General features: G+C 40.0%; 3 protein-coding genes across 3 annotated transcripts in view; 2 read left to right on the top strand and 1 right to left on the bottom strand.

Annotated features, from left to right (window-relative positions):
- LOC144657748 (uncharacterized) overlaps positions 1-373 on the top strand; it is a 9473-nt gene extending 9100 nt beyond the window's left edge. The window contains exon 6 of the mRNA XM_078518097.1: positions 222-373. Within this exon, the coding sequence (XP_078374223.1) occupies positions 222-358 (137 nt within the window). The 3' untranslated portion in view covers positions 359-373. The remainder of the gene's footprint in view (positions 1-221) is intronic.
- Positions 1-13216, top strand: part of LOC144657745 (uncharacterized) — a 39409-nt gene extending 26193 nt beyond the window's left edge. The window contains exons 6-16 of the mRNA XM_078518091.1: positions 868-969; positions 1674-1784; positions 4176-4322; positions 5064-5168; positions 5948-6058; positions 6884-7015; positions 8745-8834; positions 9483-9605; positions 11125-11253; positions 11843-11947; positions 12618-13216. Coding sequence (XP_078374217.1) covers positions 868-969; positions 1674-1784; positions 4176-4322; positions 5064-5168; positions 5948-6058; positions 6884-7015; positions 8745-8834; positions 9483-9605; positions 11125-11253; positions 11843-11947; positions 12618-12712 — 1250 coding nt within the window. The 3' untranslated portion in view covers positions 12713-13216. The remainder of the gene's footprint in view (positions 1-867; positions 970-1673; positions 1785-4175; positions 4323-5063; positions 5169-5947; positions 6059-6883; positions 7016-8744; positions 8835-9482; positions 9606-11124; positions 11254-11842; positions 11948-12617) is intronic.
- A 599-nt stretch (positions 13217-13815) lies between these two features.
- On the bottom strand, positions 13816-19440 carry LOC144657751 (thrombospondin-4-like). Its single transcript, XM_078518099.1, has 4 exons — positions 19335-19440; positions 18668-18805; positions 15099-15221; positions 13816-14980 (listed from the first exon to the last, which is right to left on the bottom strand). Exons 2-4 carry the CDS (start codon positions 18690-18692, stop codon positions 14817-14819), a joined length of 312 nt encoding a protein of 103 aa, XP_078374225.1. The 5' UTR covers positions 18693-18805; positions 19335-19440; the 3' UTR covers positions 13816-14816.

Genomic DNA, 19440 nt, shown 5'->3' with positions numbered 1-19440 from the left:
TCTCGTTGAGATATAAAGCTAAGTGCATGACCACTATAAACATACTTATTTTTATTTATTTTTTTATACCTTAAAAACTTACACCGTCATACACCACCTTCCAGTGACGCACTTCGTAACTGCAATTTCCAATTACTGTTTGTTTCTGACCTGTTGAACCGGCCAGCCTCTTAACAAATTTTGAGGCTTGTCAATCTAACAGATTTATGTCTTTTTATCAGAGGCAAAGCCATGTCCAAAGCAATGCGGCAGTAACGAATTTTGCATGATCGATCCTTTGTTACCTAAAGATCACAAATGCGAATGCAAAGTTGGCTTTGTGAAAGACAAGGATGGCGGAAAATGTGTAGGTGAGTGAACTAGTGTTCAATATTCCCTGTGTTACAATGCATGCTGATTTTAATGGTTCCAGCTTACAGACCGAAAAGCTCCTGGCGGCGCTCCTGGCCAGAAGTGCTGATTGGTCAACGAGCTCTGCCTCGTATCCAGGCGCCGATCGGCCGGACGGATGAGGCGGTAAGGCGGGAAAATAGGGAGCGCGGGGGTTGATGGTTAGGTATAACGAGCCGCGGAGCGCGTCCCTTTTCCCGTCCGCATCAGGCCCACAACGCCAAGCGAACCGTGCACGTCAGTCCCACAACGCCAAGCGAACTGTGCACGACAAAGGAGGAGAACGCCTGGGGACGAGGTAGCAACGAGCTTATTAGCATAATGTCGAATACAGTTGCTCATCATGGCTAGAAGCGACGTAAGACGACTGTAACTGAGAAGAAAGTAAGAAACTGGAGAAAGATATATACGAGAGAAAGATACGCCTTGATTCACAGTAATAAAGTTTTACTTACATTTTCTTTTGTTCTTTTGTAGCTTGCTGGAAAACCTCACACTGCCCGGCCTATTCCAAGTGCGAGAATAAACAGTGCACCTGCAAAAAAGAACTTGTACTGGGCAAGAGAGGATGCGAGCCTGGTGAGAACATAGACGTTGGGGGGGGGGGGGGGGTGGCAGGCTGTTTCAATGGTTTGATATAAGCTAAAACAATTATCGGGCGGATATACTAAAACAATTATAAAATAAGCGGGGAGTATTTGTCTCGCTCCTTCGCGACTTAGTAAATACCGTATTTTCTCAATTAAACGCCCCCGGCGTTTATTTAAAACTTGGCTCCGTGGATCCGGCGTTTATTTGAATGGTGCAGTTTATTCGAGCACAATGTTTATTAAACAAGAGTTTTTAATCATTATTTGTGACATGAATGTATCTTGCCATCATACCTAAAGCATATTACACCTCAAATTAACGCCTTAAAGACCTACTTACCACTCTACCTTGGAGACCCGGCGTTTATTCGGGGCCCGGCGTTGTACGACTTTTTCCACTTCAGCCAAAAAAGTTGGATTCATTGATTTAAAAGGTTCCTTTTTGGTACATGTATATTATATTTCTCTCAGCAACATTACAGACATCTTAAAGGGACTATGTCGCGGGGATTTTGCAGATTTTTGGTCTAAAATGTTCTGGAATTGGTTGTAGGCAACTTAACCCAAAATAAACATTATCTTTGAACATTTATTAATAAGAAGTAATAGTCACTTTAAATATGATGCCTTAATTACTTGTTCGTTCTTGGTCTTTTAGAGCGTTAATGTATGTTTATGTTTGATTTTCTTCAGCACCTTTACACAAATGCAATACGGACGACGATTGCCATGCTGAGGCGAAATGCGAAGAAGGAAAATGTCATTGTCAAGGAAAATACGTCGGAAACGGGAAAAACTGCAGAAGTAAGTAGAATTACAACCGTGGTCGACAAGAAAAAAGGACAAAGAATGGGGTATTTACGGTGGCTTATAGAGGACATGCCACCCACATTTTATTTTAATTTTATCGCGCGATAACTAAAAATTATCGCGCGATAAATTCATAATTATCGCGCGATAATTTTCATTTATTGCGGGATATTTTCTTTATTTATCGCGCGATAAATATATTTTCGCTTGACTAGGCGTGATATTAAACTAGTCACGCAGGGTGTTTATTCATTTACACACAATTCACTAACAAGATGACGTTGCCACGTCATGCTTTGGAATTCCTTTTACTTTTAGGAATAGTACGTTTATGCAGCGGCGTATTACCGACTTACATTGGCAATGGCTTGCATAATACACTCGAGAGGGATGATTTGATTAATCACTACTTTTCTCTTGGCCTGGCTTACTCGGAGATTCTTGCTTTTCTTTTATGTTTTCATGGAATTGAAATGAGCTTACGCCAGCTTAGACGAGTGCTTAGGCGTGAGGGTCTTCGTAGAAGAAAAGACCAGGGAAATTGTAAACGCGATAGAAACTGAACTCGAGGGTAGTGGAAACAGGATTGGCTATTTTTTAAACAATTTTTTAAATAATTTTTTAAACAATTTTTTAAATAATTTTAAATTTAAAAAAAAATTAAAATTTTTTTAAAAAATTCTAGTGAGCAGCACACAGCAACAGCTAGTTCTTGTCAACTTGCTTTATTTTCTCCGACCGGTTTCGTCTGATCATACAGACTTCTTCAGGGAGTTTGAACAAGATACATAAAGGAACTTATTTTATACCTATGCTATAGAGTACAAATCACGTTCCAACTAGGGTGTGAACAGCAAAAAACACCTACAGATTTGCGTACAGGATATGACTAAAATCCTGCAAATGTGCAATGTTTAATTATGGGGCTCACGGATTTAACGTTAATTAAACATAGCATAGGTAAAAAATAAGTTCCTTTATGTATCTTGTTCAAACTCCCTGATGAAGTCTGTATGATCAGACGAAACCGGTCGGAGAAAATAAAGCAAGTTGACAAAAACTAGCTGTTGCTGTGTGCTGCTCACTAGAATTTTTTTAAAAAATTTCAAAAAATCCTCTACTGTAGCAGTCATTGTCGTCTCGTCTGCAGCAATAGTGCAATACAGGATCACGTGCAGACCTGTGCAAGCTGTCCCAGTCCATTTTATGACGCGATAAATTCTAACTTATCGGGCGATAACTTTTCATTTATCGCGCGATAGATTTTATTTATCGCGCGATAATTTTTAGTTATCGCGCGATAAAATTAAAATAAAATGTGGGTGGCATGTCCTCTATAGGCCACCGTAGGTATTCAATTATTTTCCATTATTTGTAGTTATTGGACGTACATCGTCGGTAGAGGCTCTGCCATGGGGGGGGGGGGGGGGGATTTCCTGTCGCTTGTCTAAATTAAAAAATGCCCAATGTCGCTGTTTTATCGCACTTCCCGACGCTGTCGGTAGTTGAATTGAAGGAAAATTACTTGTCCTTGTTGGAATTTAAGTTCAGTTTCAAAAGGGTTGTAGTTTGTCGCGATTTTATTTTATGTGCTGTCGCAACTTTTTGGGCCGTGTCGCTTGTCGGAATTTACCCTGGCAAGGCCTCTCGGTACCAAATCCAACTAACACTGGTATTTCTGACACTGCAAGGGTTCATAGCTCAGGGTGTAAGGTAACATTTTCAAACGATGGTACATTTAGATATTAATTAAATGTTTATTTCTTTGTCACTCGATGGAGCCTCCTTTGAGGTGTTGTTCGCGACATTTCGACCGCGATACTTACAGTCTTCACCCTTTGCAGGTGATGAAGACGATTGCTTAATTTAGGTCGCTGTATCTATCACTTTGGCTCTCAACGCTTGAACCAATCCAAACCAATATCGTTAATGCAAATGTTAAATTTGTCCTTGTTCTTGAACGCTTTGTAACAGATTTTTTAACCAATAATAAAGCTCTATACTTCAACACCTCTAACGAGAGGCGGTGGCCTAATTGTTAGCGCGCTAGACACCGGATCGAGCGGTCCGGGTTCGAGCCCTGGCCGGGATCATTGTGTTATGTTCTTGGTGAAGACACTTTACTCTCACAATGCCTCTCTTCACCCAGGTGTATAAATGGGTATCGACGAATTTAATGCTGGCCTACGATGGACTAACATCCTATCCAGGGGGAGTAGAAATACTCCTAGTCGTCGAATGCTACGGAAACCGGGATGAGCCCCGGCTGTATGGGCCACTTGGCTCGACGCTACCTACCTACCTGCCTACCTACCTACCTCCCCCCCCCCCCCCCCCCCCCCGCCTACCTACCTGCTCTAACAAATAATAATTCTTTTTTACCAGGGGTAATTAGGGACTGTAACAAGGGCGAAGTGGAGAAGTGTGGAAGTAACTCTATTGACTGTAAGGTGGATCCTTTAATGGACAGACATACTGTCTGCAAATGCAAGCCAGGATTTTACCAAAATCACGTGAATGGAACATGTGCGGGTGAGTAATAATACAGCAGGCTCTTGTTAAAAAGTAAAAATGCTCTTAAAGCGACTATGTCACGGGGATTTTGTCAATGTTTTGGTCTAAACTGTTCTGAAATAAGTGGTAGGAAACTTGACCCATGAAAAACATTGTCTTTGAAAATTTAACGGAAGATGTGACCTTTATTTGGGGATAGAAATCAAACTTTGGCTATAATAAATATTGATTTATTTTAAAGGCGCGCGGAAACAACTTGAAAACGTTTTTAAATTGCAATCCATCTCCATCCGCAGCCAAACGCGCTTTTAAACAGTTTCAGTGCTCTTACCCCCTAAATAGTTATTGTTACTAAAAATGAACCATTATTTTTAGGCTTCCTACGACACAAATATAAATTTGGGCTGTTCAAAAATCTGTTAAAATCCGTGACATGGTCCCTTTAACCGGTCTGCGTTAGAATGCATGCTGATGTCAATAGCTCATGACGCTGTTCGTACCTATTTCCGGAGAAGAGTGCAAGTGTTCGTACAACAAGTGTCAAGCCTGTTTATCATGCGTAGTAAGTGATAGGAAGGCAAAAGGAGCGGGGACGAAATTACATCAAAAGAAAGAAACAAAGAAGGGGTTAGCTTTTGGACAGACATGCACTTTGTCTACCTCCCCATCCCATGCCTAGTAAGCCCCTTACTGTTAGCGAAAAAATGCTTAAAATTTAACTAAAAGAACTGACTTCTATTGACAATGATTCTTTTATAGAGTGCTTGGGCAAAGAGCATTGCTCGAAGACCTATTCCATATGCAAGGAAGACAAGTGCACGTGTCCGGACGAGCTAATAATGGGCGAGACATCATGCGAGCCTGGTGAGAACATTATATTTAACAATTAGACTACGTGTCCGTGTTTTCTATGAGCGAATAGGAAACGGTGGCGAGTAGTCTATTTTAAAAGGATTGCAGGATTATGCACTTTGAAGCCAAAATCAAGAAAAATTGTCTTTTTAAAGAGCAAAGTGGCGCAATTATGTTCTGTCAGTGATTATAGGTCACCACTAAATTTTCTCTCATTCTGATTGGTTTAAACTAGCATATTAGCATATTATCCCTCGAAGCTTCGCTTCTCGGGCTCAGAAGATTTGTTTTGAGATCATCAAATTTCCGTGGGCCAACTATCAGCCGATAGTTCCTCGATAGAAACACTCTATTGATTAAATAGAAAAAAGCGAGAGAACGAACCAGATTCGCGGATTTCCTATACTATAGAACACAGCTGACTAAAGAATCAGAAGAGTTATATAGACGAGGATTAACTTTAGAAGCATCCGTTGTTGCAGTCGTTCATTTGGTCAGCTTTACACAATGAACTAAACACTGATACGTCAGACATTAATAGCACTGGTATCATTTCCAGTAAAAGTGCACTTCACATTGGAAATAAACAAGTCATTAAGCGTGCGTTGTTCAGAAAAGTTTACCAAGACATCTCACAACATCCCTACAAAAGACTTGAATAAAGATAGAATAACTCGAACGAATTTTGCTCTTGAGCGTTTTGCAGCACAGATCTTGTGGCGCTCTGCCCCTGACCGTGGGCTCTGAAATATTTCTTAACACCTCATACTATTAACATTTGATTCTTTTAGCGCCTCTACATACTTGCCAAGCAAACAAGGACTGCGATTCTCGAGCAAAATGCGAAGGAGGAAAATGCATTTGTCAAGGAAACACCATCGGAAATGGAAAATACTGCAGAGGTAAATATCACCATGGCTATCAGCCTGCAAACAGAAACGTATCAGTTATTCAGCCGTAGAACCATAACTTCTATGTTACATGAATAAACGTTGCTCTTGTTCTGTGTGTGGAGGCATAAAGAAATGATGAAAGAACCTGTCAAAAGGACAAAATACGAGAGATATTATTTACTGATGATTTTAAAACAGTCAAAGTGCTTTATACAGTAAAATGAATTGAAGTCTATTTGTTTCTCAAAATACTACCTCATCTTCCTCATTTCCCCCCCCCGGGGGGGGGGGGGGTACTCCCTATAATGGCCTATACGGGGAGGCTCCGCCCGAAAGGGGTACCTTTTTCAGGCTTCAGGTATATAAAAGGGTAGGGATTTCACAAGTTTAGGTATATGAAAGGGTATAGAAATCTGTCATTTAGGTTTTTGAAAGGGCCTTTAATGGGGTAAAACTATTATCGAACAGATGCAATTTAAGGCTGTATTATTTCAATTTATTAAGCGCTACTTGAAAATGACAAGAAAAAGTCATGTTTTAAGACTATACCATGACTTTCAGGTATATGAAAGGGGTACCTTTTTTCGTTAAAAGGTATACGAAAGGGGTACAATTTCTGGCAAAATGGTATATAAAAGGGTAAGGGGTAAGAGCTCAGGGCGGAGCCTCCCCATACAAAACTTTTTTGGGTAAAACAACCCCCCCCCCCCCCGCCCCCGCTCATTTCGCACAGCTAACTTTAACCTCGCGAGCTCAGCACAGCGAGCTCGACAGCGTTCTCCACATTTGACATGCCGTGCATTTGTTGCTTAAAAGTCTCATCATTTTTTGCAGATTCCCTGGCGTGCCCCGCAGAACACCAGTGTGGTAACGACCTTTATTGTGTTGTTGATCCTTTGCTTCCTGATAAACCTGAGTGCAGATGCCGTGAGGGTTTTGCAAAGTCTCCCGAGGGAAACTGTGAAAGTATGTAAATAACTAAATACTGAAGGGGGAGGTGGTACTTGTATTATAATTTCCATAGATAAATCAAGAAGCTCGGCTTACAACGGTATTCGTCATGTTTACTGGCCTGGCCCCAGTCGTTCAAAGGATCACGGGATGACGCTAACCAACGGAAAAATCGCTATCTGGTGCATAGCAAAGTAGGTTTTATCTACTGGATAGTGATTTATCCGGCGAATAGTGCTATCCACTGGTCCCTGGATGACAAAGTGGCGTGGCTTAGCAGCCTAGCCTAAAAATATAATATTCACTGCACAGCGTGGTGCACTGGATCGATACTGGAGTAGCATCGCCATTACAGTCAACTCTCGCCTTGCGGACACTCCGCTATTATGGACACTCGCTATTGCGGAATTACAGACACTTTCGTGGTACCAACAGAACAGTTTTTATTGTTGTGACTTTCGATAAAACGGGCCATGAACTTCTGGTATAACATATTACGTACGATTGAAGTCCGTTGTGTTCGTTATTTGTCAAAACACACTTCAAAAGACTTCTGGAATGATTATTTTTGCATTAATTCCTTCAGTAACGGTACAAACGACTTTGCCTTTTAACTTCAGCTTGGCCTTTTCCCTCCAGACTCTTTAGTAAAGATCAAGCCCACATCCTCCATTTCCAATGACGACTTAGAACTAGTTTCACCACTGTTGATAAGCTTGTCATAATCTACATTATTTACTTTCTTTCCTCACACCCCGCTTTTACGAACTCTCAAAACCGCCCATCCCCCCCCCCCCCCATACCCCGGGCATTTGACTCGAGGTTAGCTCCGTATAGCGGGGAATTTGACGCAAACCTTCGCCCGCCAGGCCGGGCATTTGACCATCGAAGAAACAAGAGTCAGCGGTCTCAAATTAAAGGATTTCGTCGTCCGTTCATTCACTAGGACTACGAAAGTTCACGGTACTCGTGCTATTCCGCGAGTCTACCTCTGGTTTTGTTACAGTATCCTTTTGCCTTTATCGAAAAACATCTTAGTGTGGATTTATTGTCAGAAGAGAATTTTCTTAATGTGATATCAATAAGGTATTTTATGAAACCTCTCATAACGTATTAGCAGAGCTAGAAAGAGCGATTTCAAGCTAAACGGTGAGAAAATAAACATCGATGTTTTCTTTGCTTTGTTGTAGTTTACCATTTTGTCTTTAAAATCCAAAAAGTGTGGGGAATTTGACGCTCTGTGGAGGCCTAACTGGTGGGGTATTTGACCGTCTAAACTGCCAACATAGCGGGGAATTTGACCAAAATTTTTCGAAAAAGTCAAATGCCCAGGAGTTTGCCCGGGGGGATGGGCGATTTTGAAATTGACTGATACATACTAGTTATGCAACCCTTTCGATTGGTATACTATGAAATATCCCACGAGTCACTTGCATTTTCTCGGTATACACACGAGCCTTTAGGCGAGTGTGTATACGAAGAAAATACAAGTGACAAGTGGGATATTCCATAGTATACCACGAGAAAGTGTTGTGTAACTATTTTATACCATGCCATAGAAAATACGCTTACTATATTTCATCTAGAATAAGATCGCAGAGCACGATGGGAAGGTTGGGTTGAATACCGTCGAATATACAACGGCTTTCCTGTATTCTGATTGGCTGTATTTTCTATGGCATGGTATAAATAACGAGAGTTTACTGTACATTTATTATCTAACAGAAGCACTTAATTTCTTCAGAAAAAACTGAGTGTACCAAACAAGGTGTCTGGTGCTCCCCTGGTACAACTTGCGTCCCTGCAGAAGGAACAAACACCGCTACATGCCAAGGTAAGGCCTGAGTGATTAATGTACAATCATTATTCCATTAGCATGAGAAGGAATAGTTTACAGTTCAAGTGAATAAATTTGTTACCTTGTAAATAACTCAGGTCTTGGTCAAAGTGAATAACTCGTTATTCCCAAAGTTAATGAGAGTCAATTTGAGTTAGAATGAACAAAATGCCTCAGAGTAAAATATTTCATGCAAAGAAAGAAAACATACTCTAAAAAACTTTAACGAGCGAAACGAAATAAGTTATTAAGTAGCTGGCGAATGGAAGTGAATAATTTAGAATCACTGTAAAGCCAAAATAGATAATCAAAACCAAGCGATGGTGATCTACATCCATTCCCAAAAAACAATTTCTCTTGTAGTTTTGCCCCTTATGATGACACAACAAACTGTCTCACTCTATTGCTGTCATTTTTAACAAGGCTTTCCTTCTTCCTCTTTATCAACTTTAAGCTTTTTCCTAAAAATTGTTTAAAGGAAAAATATGTCCTATTAAATTGTTGTAACGCCAAAATTCCCTAAACTTGATGCTTTTCGAATCAGTTTTTTAACAAATTTTCAGTGTAGCTAGTATTTCCAACAATTTAATGAAAGTTTTTTTTAAAAGTAGGTTTCCATTTAGCCGTTATTGTCTCTTCTCGCAGATATTGATGAATGCAGTGATGTCGGAATTTGTCCAGAGAACTCTGTCTGTAAAAACTCGGAGGGTAGCTACAAGTGCGAATGCAATAGTGGATACCGAATGGGTGACAATGATATCTGCGAGGGTAAGTAAACTCTGATATCTGCTTTCAGCTTAAGCTTCTGCGCAGAATTTTACGCGTTATTTGCGCGCACACATAAACAAAATGGCGGCTTAGTCTGCGAGAATAATAAATCGTCTCTTTCTCGTAAACGAGTATGGTGTCAGTTTTTTCTCATATTTTAGGTGTAGCGTTCGAGTTCTTTCTGTGAAACGAAAATAGTTCAATTCCTATGTTTGAAAAATAAATTATCACTGGAAATGTATACTCTGCCGATACTCGTAAGGGAACTAGCTACTAAGGAATAATGTGGCATATACAAGGTCCTCGTGCTCCTAAACGAATAAGGGGACCCCACTCTTTTATTTCAAAATGCAAGCTCCTTTGAGGTTATCAACAAGTAGGCAATGTTTGGTTGAAAATCTTTGTTCAGTTCTATTTTGGAGCAATGACCTTAATCCGGGTTTACACATGAAGGACTGAAATTTTTATGTGACAAATATATTTGATCGTGTAGATGACACAACAATTATTTGTCAGATGTTCAATGTTAAGTGGCCAGTAATGACCTTGGACCGCAGAGATACGCACAGAAACACGTGCGCGCAGTGCCCATTAAGAGATTGGTAGAATAGGGAGTACATATGCTGTCGCAGACTGAATTTGCCACATTTTATGTGACGAGTCGTATACACGAGCAATTTTCCGTATGTGACAACTTTCATTTGTCACATAAAGAGTCCATAAAAGCTAACACGCTAGCTTCTTAGCAAATACATTTGTCATATTAAAATTGGCAAATTATTTTCGACTACAGGAGCAAATAAATATTGTCACATAAAAATTGCTCATGTAAACTGGCCTTTTGTAGAACAAAGCTCAAGTTTTGTAAATAATTACATCGAGATTTATTATTGCACTATTGCGCCATATTGCCATATTAGGCAGAAAAAACGCGCAAAATGTGCCACGTTTATACACTGTTGAACAAAAAAACACGGACGGACAAACTTACAGAATACGGAACCAAACTAAGTGGAAAACATAGTGTAATAATAAATCCCTTATTGAATGGTTTAACATACAATACATACTACTTATTAACCGAGTAGGCATTACGGAATCTCACCGGCCTTGATGTATTGACCGAGCGACAGCGAGGTCAATTCAAGGTCGGGTCTGAGTTCCGTGCAGCGAGAATAAGTTATTTATTATATGGCCTTTAGCCTATCAAAAAGTATAATCAAAAACACTGGAGGTAACTCGCTCCGCTCTCTGTGCTCTCTTCGTCGCTCTCGCGTGCTTATATTTTCTTTCAGTTTTGAGATAGTTAATTTGTTGGCTTTTATGTTGTTTTTGCCCCTCGCTGGCTTTTACTCCACTCCTCGCGCCCCGCCCCCCTCACCCTCCCCGGCCATACAATAAGAGTGGATATTTCGCTCATTGCTCGTATTACGCACTACGAAACTCGCAAAATATCCGCGCGTATTATATGTTAAACCATCGAATAATTAGATGTATATATGACCAATTTTCATTTCAGATGTGGACGAATGTTCTGACATTGCGGATGCATGCCGTGATGATCAAATATGTATAAACGGACAGGGGAAGTATTCTTGTGAATGTGACACAGGATATGTGAAGAAGGGCGACGCATGCGTGAAAATGGGTAAGCTTTTGATGAAATAATCGACCGATCTTTCCTTGAAATTGTTTTGTTTTTGTTGAGAACTAAAGATTTTACGATCTTCGGCAGTCTATAAGGTCGCCTTTTGTATTGTCTGTGAGGGTGATTCGGTAAAAAAGTTTGAGTAAGTTAATTTTGCGCCTTGCTTTAGTGATATAATTATAGATACCCCTGTTTGAATTATGTTGTTGTTGGGCACGCCAGATATTCTTATAATGAGGGTTACAAAATCACCTTTGGTTTAAGTAATAAATTAACAAAAATTGCCTTCCGTTCCGCAATAGTAGTTTATTGTGTTCTCCCAGATCATGATAAGCCATTTTCGAGTTAACCTTTGCCTCTCTTTCAAAACGAGTCTACGTGCGAAACCATCCAAATGAAAAGGAGTTTCATTTGACTGAAAATGGACCTGTAGGTAAAACTCATTTCCATTTGAATGGTTTCGCACGTAGTAAACGGAGGCAAGGGGTAACTCGGAAATGGCCTATTCCCATAAGTGATAACATAGCCAATTAGGATGTGGGCTACCAACATTTGTCAAAGTGAGTTATACAATTAACTTTTTTCTTAGATGAATGTAACTGCAAGAAAAACGCAAAATGCATTCAAGGAAAATGTGTCTGCAAAAAAGGATACAAGAAGGATAAACGGGGACACTGTCATCATGTGCACAAAAGTGAGTACCATGTTAAAAATACGAGTGAGAAAGTAAAAACGAGCAGCCTTTAATTTGGCATATCTACTTTAAATGTTCTTTTAAATCCAGTTTAGCACAAAACCTTTATCATTACAATACAATACAATACAATACTTTCTAATAAAGGGTCTATTCTGCAAATGGCCGTCATTCGAGGAATTACAAATAACTGATTTTTGTCTTTAGGTTCTTATATGAAAGAAGTCTTATTCCCACACTGCATACATTCCGGGTACAAAAATTCTTACATTTCACTGCGAAATCGAAAATTATGTTAAGGTTATGAACGCATGCGTGCTCGTGAAGAACGGGTTACCATCTGCATGGGAAAAGAAAACATTATCATGACATGTTTTTATGTAAAGTACTTCACAAAGTTCGCTTACAGGGTCGGTTCTGTGTCAGAATCATTCAAATATCCATTCATTTCTAAGCATGATCGGGCAGACAGTAATTTGAAATGTCAGCGGCAAGTCTTGATGAGCACACTCGGCAACTAGGAGAATTCGAAAAATGTGAGTTCTCGTCCGCGACCCATGTTTACAAACTCTAGAATTACGCAGTTAGAGATAGCGGGTTAATTCTTAATATTGTGAGGTATATCTAAATTGTTTCATCATTTCTCTTTTCTTTTTTATTTTATTTTTAGATTATTTAGCTGGTTCCGGTGACTCGATACATGTCAGCAGTTACCTTGGCGCTCTCATTCTTGGAATGCTTGGGCGCCTGGCCTTCACAGCATAAATGGAACCGCGCCTGCTGCTTGCTTTGCTGTTGCTTACTTAAACTTTTGTTTTTTTTTGGAACAGTATCTGGAAAACTTGTCAGAATTTGAGGACTCTATACCATAAAAATATCTGAGTATATTTTAGCAGGACTCCAAAAACTAAACCTTTTCAATTATTACACTGTCATAAGTTATTTTTTTTTTTATCTGAACACCAACGCTTTGTACACTTCACTTGTATTTTGACCACCACGCGTTTTTGCCCTTATTAATTTCATAACTGTTTGTATACCTCCTACATTTAACTGGAATATTGATTTACATTATATTAAAAAGAATGCTTCTATATATTTAAGAGAACATCTTCAAGACAAGAATTGTATGTGGCATACAAGTTTCTGTTTGTTTCATAAACGATTTCTATATTTTGCACTGTAAACTGAGATCTAACACTATCTGTTCACACATATTAACTTCTGTTCATGGTTGTCCAATAAACTCGCTTTGCTTTGCTTTGCAAATATGTTTGTGTCTTACTCTATTTAATTTCTGGGTTTGTGTTGTTTTCAGGCTATTTGAATGTGATTCAGGAATACAATGAGCAATTTTCATTACAACATTAAACCTTAGCCTGCGAAGAATTCGAAAAACATTGCATCACGTAAGCAAAACCCTAGCCCCAGACTTCACAAAAAGGACGCCATCGAAGTCTCGCAGCGGTGAATGCAAATTAAACCGCAAAGGTACTTCAGAGTTGAGGGAGGCGCAGTGGCCTAATTGTTAGTGCTCCGGAGCACGGATCGAGCGGTCCGGGTTTGAGCCCTGGTCGGGGTCACTGTTTTGTGTTCTTACTGTCATAGTGCCTCTCTCCACCCAGGTGTATAAATGGGTACCGGCGACAAAATGCTGGGGGGTTCCCTGCGATGGACTAGCATCCCATTCAGGGGGAGTAGAAATATTACTAGCCGCTTAATGCTACGGAAACCGGGATAAGCTCCGGCAGTATGGGCCTTGTGGTTCGAGGCTTCCCCTTTCCCCACTTCAGAGTTTGGTATCCTGTGTTCAACCACCTCAAAAGTAGTATTCGTTATGTCTACTAATCAGACACCATCACGAGTCATTACAACTGACAATTTATTTAATGAAGCATTCGGCTCAACAAGGTGCATTTAAAAACAAAATCTGTATAAACCGTCCAACATTCGATCATTTCTTCTTCTTGGTCTTAAATCGGTTTTTCGCTGTTAAAAATATCTAGCTTACAGCTGTTGTAGCTATTTATGTTGAATATTAAACTGCGATGACCTGGACCACTTGGTATCCAAACAATCCCAATGCGAAGAGCACACAAGAGAAGGCCTGAACCGAGTTGGCTTTGTCAGCTGATAAAAATTCTGTTAACAAAATACATCATAGTTATGTAAACACAGCCCGTGTCGACGAAGGAAGACTGTTCACAGTCCCCTTTTTTTCGTGAAGTCGTAGAGACCGTTGAGTCCGACGGGCCGCCATCTTGGTTCGCGAACACGAGTGAAAACTGGGGAGAGTGCAAAAACCCCGTGGGTAGTTGTGGGTAGGGCTGTTTCGCTCGCGTTCATGAACCAAGATGGCGGCCCGTATGACTCAACGATCGACCTCTACGACCTTTACAGGAAAAAAGGGGACTGTGAAAATTTACGATAAAGGCATTTTGACAAACTGCACTTGGGATTAAGGTGCATTCGCACTCTGGGGGTGGGGTGGGGATTTAGTGGGCGTACAACAAATTACACGACAAGATAATCAATACAACTCAGACTAGCGATCTTATCGTGATCGCCGGCTGTAAAAAATCAACTTCTAACCGTGTTGTATTCTTAATATGGTTTTGCAATTTAGTTAATTGGTTTAATAAGAGCGCGGTTAGTGCGCTAGCCCCAGACCAAGAGGGTTTATTTGAGTCCCGCTCGAGGTTCTCGTTTTGTGTTCTTGGCCGGCAAGACACATTTTCTCCGGCATTGATTTCTTTACCCAAAAACATCTTTTCCAGGATAACATATAGATATTTGCAACTGATAGTAACCTGTACATGTGATGAGTTAATTAGCCTTCTATCTGGGCGGATTAGTTATAACCCTAAGGCTAAAAGAAGGCTTTATTTAATCGGGATGCATCGCTGGTGATCTTATCATCATCTGGCCAGACACAGTCTCCATATTCGTCCATCTCATATCCTTCCTGGCAAACACATTCATCATTTAAACATTCTTCGTTCTCGCCACAAACACATTGGAACTGGCCTGGAGCTGAAGACATTAACTCTGTGTTACGTTCATCTCATCTAAATTGTGTTTACTTTTATAAAACCAATTGTTATCATTTTTGCAGTTAAGGTCTTTTTCTGGTACTCCATTACCAACTGACCTAGACACTGTCCATTTTTGCCTTCAGTATATCCTCGTGGACAAGGTACACAGTGAAACGAGCCGATGGTGTTTCGACAGCGTTTTCCACTTCTGGCCTTTCGACTCTTGCACTCATCTTCATCTAAAACACAACGGAAACCAAACAACCATAAAAAATATGAGACTGCGATTCGTTTATATAAATGTAAATTAGTAAATTACTGCTTCACTTCGTTTATAATCCATTTTAAAAGTGTACCCACGGCTCTTTCGCATCTTTCGTTAAAATCTTAAGGGAGGACGTAAGCGGCGATATATACGATTGGACGAATATCGCTTTACACCAATACCAGCTGCGAATGCCTGGGTTCACCTATCTATAATAGCGCTCCGATGTTCTATTTCTTCGATTACGATATCTCTTTTTTTTCGTGGCTTAAGAAACCATCAGTCCAACAGGAGAATACAAGTACCTTATTACATGAAATTTTCGCGACACTTTAATCTCGCGAATTTCGCGATTCCAAAAAAATCGCGAAATTAAAGTGACGCGAACAATAAGTGTCGCGAACATAACATGACGCGAAAATTAAGTGACTCACATTATGTCAATAACTGAAGGACCGAAGGCAAAGACAACACATCGAGTTTTGGCCAAATTGAACATTGTCACAAACAACTCCAAATTTCGCACGCAAGTTCGTTTAATACGTGTGCTAAACATTGATCTATATTCAAATTCGCTGGATCTAGCTTCGTTGTTCAGAAATTACGTATGCAAAGAACAAAGGCATTTTGCAAAGCTTACGTTCTCCACAGTCAGCCAGCCGTATGAGTTTTCCGATACATCGCGTGTAAATCTTTCCTTCTAGCGTTATTTAACTGTCCGGGGAGGTTGCAAAACGTGTCAGAGCATAGTTAGTAGTCTCCCTCTACTAACTATGATCAGAGCCATGCTTTTAGTTTCTAGCCGCCATGTTGAGGATTCGCTTTAAGAAAAGGACTGGACAACACATTGTGACGCGATGCCACGTGATAGATGTCATGTGAGAGGAAAGAGAAAAAAAAATGGCCGTTTGTTCCTGAAAATCAAAGCCTTTGGTTAGTTTTAGCGTAAGTGCGGCTGCCAGGTGGTTGAAGGACATCATTAAGTCTGAATACCCGTAAGTTTACAGCATCGCTCGAAGAACTGAGGGATGTTTCTGCCTTTGTTTTGTACAACAGCGCTGTTTAGCTCTCCAGAACAACGTTGCACAAACCAAGGTAGTTTTGAGCGGTTTTGAGCCTGACAGAATAAAAGCCTAAAACTAGAGTTTCTTGCCGGGAACTTTGTCAACGCGAGTTTTGCATTGTCCGCTTGGGTGCTGCCACGACAAAGTTGCCGAGAAATGACCTGGTTTTAGACTTATAAGATATTTGTGAGTGCCCGGAGCGCTACCTCCCATCGCAAATTTGTTTTCGCTACCTCATTAAATATGCACGTATGGATCGGTCAAAAAGTGCATGCGATATGATTTTGCTGAGCACACTCGCCATGCCATTTACTTGGCGTTCCTTAAATCGGATCAACGGCGCGCGTGTCACAGAAGTTGAATGTTGTGCAGGCGCTTTATCGAGAAAACTTATCAAAATAGTGTTGCCCCAAACAACAAAAAACAGCTAACCGCAAGCAAAACAACCGCAAGAAACTGGAGTGAAAGATTACGGCAAGAAAAGCGCGATCTTAGGTTTAAGGCCGACTCGGATCTTAACCCTAACTTGAAACGCTAACCCTAACTTGATTTTGTAACCCTAACTTGAAATGCTTACCCCAACCCTGAGCCTCGGTGTTCGCTTTTGCCTTAGGGTTAAGCGCTTAAACCCTAACTTGGAACTTTAACCCTAACCTTAGGGTTAGAGTTGTTTGAGTTAAAGTTTGATCCCTAAAACGTTTGCTGGTTTCATTGTTTTAAGGAACAAAAGGGTTCCTTTGTTTATCGCTTGTCAAAGAAAATTCCTTAACATGCCGCCAGCAAAAAGCTTGTCTTTTTGCATGTGTTATTTTTCGAAAACGAAGGAAAGACCAGCAAAATTAAATACAGGGCAGTGTCGAGCACACGTAAACGAACTTGCGTGCGACATTTGGAGTTGTTTGTGACAATGTTCAATTTGGCCAAAACTCGATGTGTTGTTTTTGCTCTCGGTCCTTCAATTAAGAAAATGGATGTTGTCGTGAATTGACTTAAGAAAAATTACTAATGCACGTACAAGCATAACCTACTTGTAGACATTAACTGCTCCGTTGTAGCTATTGCCGAGATTAATTCCCACCCTTGCTTTTTAATTTTGTTAATTTGACGTTATTTTTTCATTAATGAAGTCGTTTTTATTTCATTCAAGTTCAAATATAAATAACCGGCACGCATACATGCATGCACAGGCGATGACGCTTTACAATGATCCCAGAAATTGCATTTTTCTTATTCATTTTAATTTTTATTTGCCTTGACTACAAAACGAACCTCCAATACATTACAAACCTACAGTATGATAAGATAAATACATTAAATCATTATGAACTTCGTCATTTAGCAACAGAAAGGCCCAGGATTGATTTCCACACCTAGTCGATACTGAAGATTGTGTGACATTTCCGTATTGAAATGGTCTGAAATGTAATGAAGTCAACACCGCTTACTAGAATCACTTCCATGCATTTATGCAACTTATCAAACAAAACATTTTAGATCAGCTAAATCAGCAATAGGGTAGAAGTTCTTTCTTAATTCTGGCTTCTCGTACAAATAGGAATACGGATACCGTCACTGTTTTGTTTTTAATGGCTTGAGATAAATACCCGAATAAATATTATCAAAAGCAGTAAAATGAAGATGGCGAGTCGCGAAGGGAAAAGAAAAGAAAAAAATTAACTTAAACTAAAAAACTATCGACAACAATGCACGTCAAAGCAAACAAAGATTTCAGATAGCTCACCTTTGCAATCTAATCAAGATACTGCTGCCATCGGTCTCCCTTTTGGAAAGGTTTCAAAAGTTATGACACTAACCGGCCTTCACTCGTCAAATTCAACATCAGTCAAGTTAGTCTGCCATCACGTATGCCGACTTCGAATACACGTATACGGTAGAAAAGTTCTTTAAGCGAGCTCACAATTATCCAGTACATCATTCTCCCCTGAACCCAAAACTCTGTTTAACTGTACGTTAGAAATCAAACGCGTTTTACCGATGGATGCTCTTAAAGTTGATTCAGTACTCATGACAATCAAAGATGGCGTACCGAAACTGAGTAAACAACAAAGTGCCTAGTTCCCAGTGCTACTCGGTTGGAGTAATCGTAACATTGCCCGTCCACGGGCCACAGCATATAGGCGTCACCGCCTAAAAAAGTGTAAAATTATATTGCCAAGGAAATGTAAATTGTGTCACTCGAAAACGCGAAATTAAAGTGATTCAAATTACAAAATTTTCTCAAAATCGCGAAATTTAAATGTCGCGAAATATGCGCACCTCAAAATCGCGAAATTAACGTGTTGCGAAAATTTCATGTAATAAGGTAATCTCCAAGCTCTAAAATCAACAAACGTACCTAAACATTTGTTATCCTTCGACATTTTAAAACCTTTGTGGCATCTACAGATGGGGTCTTCAGGAAAAATAGGATCAAGAAGACATGTCGAGTGTCTTCCACATGATACTAACTGAGCAGCAGAGCAAGGCTTAGAATCTGTAAAGGTGCAGCAAAGAGTAGGAATGGTGAGTTCTTGCATTGTAAATAATCTTCTTTTGTTAGCACTACTAAAATGACTTATTCTAAAAACACGAAATTAGTAATCTTCTAGAGATAATGAATATTCGTGGTTAACTGGCATGTGGCATCGCTGGAAATGCCTATAGAAAATGTTCCGCTTCATAATTCCCCGAAAATTTAAAAGGACGCAAAAACATGTAAATACAATCTTTATTATATCAAGGGCCTCTGAACAGAAGAAACTGATAGTTCAGCGTTTTTTCTTTCTTGTCTCGACAACCACGCGACACCACTCGCCCGGGCAGTACTGTGACACCTCTATCACTCAAGGCGAGTCCAGACATAAGAAGAACGTCAAGGAACTCCAAGAAACTAGGCTGAATGGAGGTGATTTTCAGTTTAGCAACGTTTTCTACAGATCACAGCGTTCTATGGATTTTATTTAGTATGGGAGTTAGTGTTATTTTATTCAAAAAATGGTCAATCAAATAGTTTCAACAGTCACCTCTGCAGTTGCGACCATTTCCTGTTGTATCTCCTTGGCAGATGCACTTCCCATAAAAACACTTCGCCTTAGAATGGCAGTCCTTGGAGTTACGGCACTTATGCAA

The sequence above is a fragment of the Oculina patagonica genome, chromosome 6 (genome assembly GCF_052425735.1).
Source record: "Oculina patagonica isolate OP01 chromosome 6, crgOcupat, whole genome shotgun sequence".
Taxonomy (NCBI): Eukaryota; Metazoa; Cnidaria; class Anthozoa; order Scleractinia; family Oculinidae; genus Oculina; species Oculina patagonica.
This window is presented reverse-complemented; position numbering and strand designations above follow the sequence as displayed.

Excerpts from the sequence above, each read along its gene's own strand:
- LOC144657751 (XM_078518099.1), bottom strand. The coding sequence starts at position 18,692 with ATGTCGAAGGATAACAAATGTTTAG. Across the intron at positions 15,222-18,667 it reads GAAGGATAACAAATGTTTAG|ATGAAGATGAGTGCAAGAGT; the intron begins GTACGTTTGTTG and ends GTTGTGTTTTAG. Across the intron at positions 14,981-15,098 it reads CAAAAATGGACAGTGTCTAG|CTCCAGGCCAGTTCCAATGT; the intron begins GTCAGTTGGTAA and ends TAATGTCTTCAG.